This window comes from Bos grunniens, chromosome 15, assembly GCF_055505025.1.
Source record: "Bos grunniens cultivar Pamir isolate PY7600 chromosome 15, Bosgru_T2T1.0, whole genome shotgun sequence".
NCBI lineage: Eukaryota > Metazoa > Chordata > Mammalia > Artiodactyla > Bovidae > Bos > Bos grunniens.
This window is the reverse complement of record NC_141179.1, coordinates 49,766,808-49,772,384: the sequence shown is the minus strand read 5'-3', so window position 1 is coordinate 49,772,384 and position 5,577 is coordinate 49,766,808. Positions and strand designations below refer to the sequence as shown.

Here is a 5,577-nt window from a genome sequence, read left to right as displayed (position 1 = left end):
CCATGGGATTTCCCAGGCAAGAGTACTGGAGTGGGTTGCCATTTCCTTCTCCAATGTGTGTGTGTGTGTGTGTATGCGTGCGTGTGTGTATAAAATTCCCTTTACTCTACAGCAGAAACTAACACAACATTGTAAATCAACTATACTCCAATATATTTTTTTAATTAAAAGTTAAAGAAGTAACAATTTTCCTTGGAAAGCAAAAAATCAACTTCATGTGTATTGTATGACCGAAGAATATATTATACATCTTCTGGAAGAATTTGACTTGGTCATTTATAATAGAGCACAAATATCTAGTAACCTGAACACCCATGTTTTCTAGACATAGTCATTTTCTCTATTGGCTTACTTTGTAAATTAATTTTTTCTAACCATTCAAGTTGGATGATTTTATGAAATTTATCAACTCATTGACTTGTTTTTCAATATAAGATCATTTTTATTCACACCACTTCATTGCCTCCAGTTGTCCTTTAGTATTTCTCAAGTCTCCGTTTCCTTTTATCTATAAGCCCTATCATTGGGAATGTGGTAAGAGAAGTTAAATATACAAATGTCTGATCTCATCCATGATGGCTGGACTTTTACTTTTTTTGAGTGTTTAAAATGGTAGAAAGTTATATCTCCATTTTTACCAATATATCAGTTATTAACTTTATAGTGCTATACTATGATTAAAATGTATCTAGCTGACTGGACACTTCTGAAAAAAAAGTCAAGGGAGATCGAAAAAAGGAAAGAGAATACCTTTGTACAATTTTTTTGTCTGTCCCAAAGCATAGTTCCATGCATTTGATGAATTGAAATATTGTATTACTGAAGAAATCCTTCAATAGCCAGTTGTATGTCACTGGATGTCAGTGTCTTTTCCAACACATAAAAATGAAAATAATTGGTCTTCGTGTTTTTGTAATCTTTGTTTTTTTTTTTTAATTTGGATAGGACCTTGGCATACTCATTTTTTGGATAATGCTAGACTACAACAGGAGCAACCTTAAACTTAACACCTTCCTGCTACTTGGCATTCCAGGATTGGAGGATGCCCACCTATGGATCTCCATCCCCTTCTGTCTGGTCTACCTACTGTCACTGACGGGAAATGTTGCTCTTTTATTAATTATAAAGACAGATCGCAAACTGCACGAACCTATGTACCTCTTCCTATGCATGCTCTCAGTTGCTGATTTGATGCTTACTTCTTCTACACTTCCCAAGATACTCAGTCTCTTCTGGTTCAATGACAGAGAGATCTACTTTGAAGCCTGCCTTACTCAAATGTATTTTATCCATTCTCTATCTACTATGGAATCTGGGTTTATCTTGGCCATGGCTTTTGACCGATTTGTAGCTATCTGCCACCCCCTAAGACATTCCACTATCTTAACACCCGCAGTGATTGTAGGCTTGGGTTTGCTTATTGTCTTCAGAGGAGCTGTACTTCTCAGTCCACACCCCTTTCTACTAAGATGGCTTTCCTACTGCAAAACTAATGTCATCTCCCATACTTACTGTGAGTTTATGGCCCTGATAAAACTGGTTTGCTCTGAGACCAAGATTCGTAGAGCCTACAGCCTAATTGTGGCATTCCTGACAGGAGGATTGGATTTCATACTGATCATCTGTTCTTATGTCCTTATTCTTTTCACAGTCTTCAATCTCCCATCCAAAGCTGCCCGCCTCAAGACCTTGAGTACCTGTGTCTCCCATGTATGGGTCATTTTGGTGTTTTATACACCAGCTTTTTTCTCTTTTCTCACTCATAGGTTTGGTCACCACATTGCTCCACCTGTCCACATTTTTATAGCCAATATATACCTTCTCATTCCACCCATGATGAATCCCATTATTTACGGTGTTAAAACCAAAAGAATCAGGGATGGATTCCTTAAATTCTTAACAATCAAATGTGTTCAACTTTGCAAAGTTTGTGAGTCCCCAGATCACCAACAGAGATAAGGGTTTTATTAAACAGGAAATGTTGAAAATGAATCAGCATTACCTTGAAGTGAAAAACTTTTCAGCTAAATCTTGGATTCATACAAGCTAGAAAGCTTGGTAAGTATATTGATTTCAGTGAGATTAGCAAATATCAAAGATACATAGAAAGTAAAAAAACTAGAGCAAAGTGTTTAATTTTTATTATTTTTCTTTCCAAGCTAGTATTTGGTATAGTCTTTGAGACTTGTTAAGCCATGCCAGTTTATATCAAAATAATTTTAATTTTAATCAGGTCCAATATATCTTCTTTTCTTGTATGTATCAGGGTTTTGGTGTCATATCTAAGAAATTTATTGGCTAACTTTGGGTTGTAAAGATTTTCTCCTAAATTTTTTTCAAAAACCTTATGTTGTCTGAGGTGTGAGAATTAGAGTGAGGTTTATCTGTGCTAGAGGAATAAACCTCAGTCTAAATTCCCCTTTATGTAACAAAAGTTTTCTAATGTCTACTCTATCCTCCTTAATCAAATATAGTTACATTTAAAAGAATACATAATACCCAAGTAGTAATATAAGTGTAAAACTAGCAACATATATACTTGTATATGACAGCACTAGGTGATATAATAATTAGCCCTTTTACCTCTGCATAGAATAACTATAAATATGAAAGTTATAAATATCGGTGAATCTTGGTGTATTTCATTGATTACTCACACACCATGAGAAATGTTATTGTTGCTGTTGGTGGTGTAATTTTCAAAAATATTTAATAACTTCTGATAATAGTCTTAACAAACAATATATACCATTCTTTTGAATAGTTATATTTCTATAATATCAAGTACATATTTGCTTGTTAAAACCATACAAAAGTAATTTCTGATTATTAGTAAAGCAAAGTGAAAAAAATCTACATTCATAACAGCAAATACAAGCAAGGTGAAATTCTGTATTCAGAATATTATATAGGCTTTTTTTTTTTTTAACTACACAATATCCAGTTGCATATCTGAAATTTCTCTCATATACAGGACATTTTGTGGAGGGTAGGAGGTTGGGAGGAATTATTCTATGTATTGGAGGTTTCTTTCTGGTTTATAGTCACTAAATCCAGTAATGTCTCTTAAATACTTTGATGACAATAACAAAACACAAAGAGAAATTTCCAAGATAGTCCCTAAAGATTGCTATCACCTCTGTTAGGTATCAATCACTGATAGAATTGTAGTGCTAGTTATAGTATCTGAGTCATAGTAAGCACATCACAAATATTGGCTACTTTTGTTACTTGTATAGTTATTGAAAATAGAGTGGGTAATGTATAATAAGAGAATCCCCAGTGACAAACATTTTTGTTATCTTATTTATTATGAGGCCTGAAATAAAACATATTTTCTTTTTAAATAATAGGGAGAAAATCTACTTTCTCTAACCAGTTCTACTCAAGTAGTAAGTTTAAGATACAGTGGAAAACTCAGCTGATGACATTCCAAATTTGAACCTGAGTAATTCAGTACCAAAGGAAAAAATAAACCCATAGAATTAGCTGAAGTAGTTAAAATGCCATATTCTCTGGGCCACCATAAATTTAACTTCTGTATGTCTCTGTACTTGTTTTAACACTGCAGTGGATAGCTTCTGGGCATGAGAAAAGCAGTACTAGAAGTAGTTCTGACCTTTGTGCCCAAGTCTCAGAGGTTTTTGATTGTACTTAGAATGATATAGTTAAGAAATTTAACTCTCACCTATACAAAGAGGTGTGTATGATGTGTAAGATCCCTTTTAGTCTAAGTCTGGTATGGTTTACAAAAATGCACACAACATATCTTCTAAGCACAAGACAAACTCTTGTTTTGATTTCATTTTCTCCCTTTATAGACAATGAAATTCAAGATGCAATTAAGGAATAACTGTCATATGTAAATGATAATGTTGTTGCTGTCATTATAAACTATATTTCATGTTGAAAATAGAGTTGCTTTATGACATAACAATCATCAGTCCAGTTCAGTTCAGCTTCTCAGTCATGTCTGACTCTTTGCACCCCAATGGATTGCTGCATGCCAGACTTCCCTGTCCATCACCAACTCCCGGAGCTTGCTCAAACTCATGCCCCTCAGGTCAGTGATGCCCTCCAACCATCTCATTCTCTGTTGTCCCCTTCTCCTCCTATCTTCAAAAGTATTAGTTTTTTGGCACTCAGCTTTCTTTATGGGCCAACTCTCACATCCATACATGACTACTGGAAAAACCATAGCTTTGACTATATGGACTGCCCTCAATCTTTCCCAACATCAGGGTCTTTTCAAATGAGTCAGCTCTTCACATCAGGTGGCCAAAGTATTGTCGTTTCAGCTTCAACATCCGTTCTTCCAATGAACAGCCAGGACTGATATCCTTTAGGATGGACTGGTTGGATCTCCTTGCAGTCCAAGGGACTCTCAAGAGTCTTCTCCAACACCACAGTTCAAAATCATCAATTCTTCAGTGCTCAGCTTTCTTCACAGCCCAACTCTCACATCCATACATGACTACTGGAAAAACCATAGCTTTAACTATATGGACTTTTGTCAGCAAAGTAACATCTCTTCTTTTTAATATGTTGTCTAGGTTTGTCATAGCTTTTCTTCCAAGGAAAAATAGGTGTATATATATAAATAGGTACTTAGAATAGAAATTCACAATAACAAGACTTTGGATATATGATGATTGTATATATCTACACATGTATATCTTTTAAAATTGCTCTCAAAAATGATTATTAGTTTTCTCTATGTAAGTCTTATCTCTATATGTATTTTGTATGTCTTGATGAATACTTTATACTTAAGCTATTTTAAATGACATGAGACTGCAATAACCCTTTGAGTGAAATTGACAACTGTCATCTAGATGAAAATAGTATTGGCATAAAAATAGGTAGTTGAAGGACAAATTCCAAAATATTGATGCATGAGCCAAAACATGATGAATTTCATGCAACCAGAATCTTACTATTTAACAAACCTGTACATAGATGTTACTGTTGACATAGAGAACAACATTGTCATCACCTATCCAGGAATTCCATTACATTTTTTACTTAGTCCCACTCTTCTTCACTCACCTTCAGTGACAAAAAGCAGAATAATCAATTGCAAGTCAAAACACAAATTACAGGAACAAGATGGCAGAGTAGGTGGATGTGAAGTACCTATCTCTCCACGGATACATCAGGAATACACCTTCAGACACAGAAGTGCATACTGAACACCAGCTGAGAGTGGACAGGAGTACCTGACCAGTGGAAAATAATATATAGAACCATACAAAGCTTGGTAGGACAAAGGAAATAGAGGGAGAAACAGGACTGTTAGTAGGATTGGACCTGCCCTCAGTGGGTGGGGGAACTGAAGCAGGGGTCTGATCCTCACATCAGGGCAATTGTCTGAGTCAGAGGAGAAGCATTTAAGACAGAAACAGCTCACATGTGGCAGCTTAAATGAAATGAAAATCAGACAGTCCTTGCTGCAGCCATACATAGTCCCTCAGACAGGGACCGGGATGCAGGTCCCCAGAAAGCACAGTGGCTGGGAGCTGGAGTTTAGGGATTGTGGAGCCATCCTAGGGTGAGGGCTGCTATTGACTGCAGAGA

At 35.7% G+C, this 5,577-nt stretch overlaps 1 protein-coding gene across 1 annotated transcript; it reads left to right on the top strand.

Annotated features, from left to right (window-relative positions):
• The first annotated feature begins 972 nt into the window (after positions 1 to 972).
• Positions 973 to 1,959, top strand: LOC147358058 (olfactory receptor 52D1-like). The gene has a single exon (XM_086338173.1). It carries the CDS (start codon positions 973 to 975, stop codon positions 1,957 to 1,959), a length of 987 nt encoding a protein of 328 aa, XP_086194299.1.
• Positions 1,960 to 5,577: the final 3,618 nt, after the last annotated feature.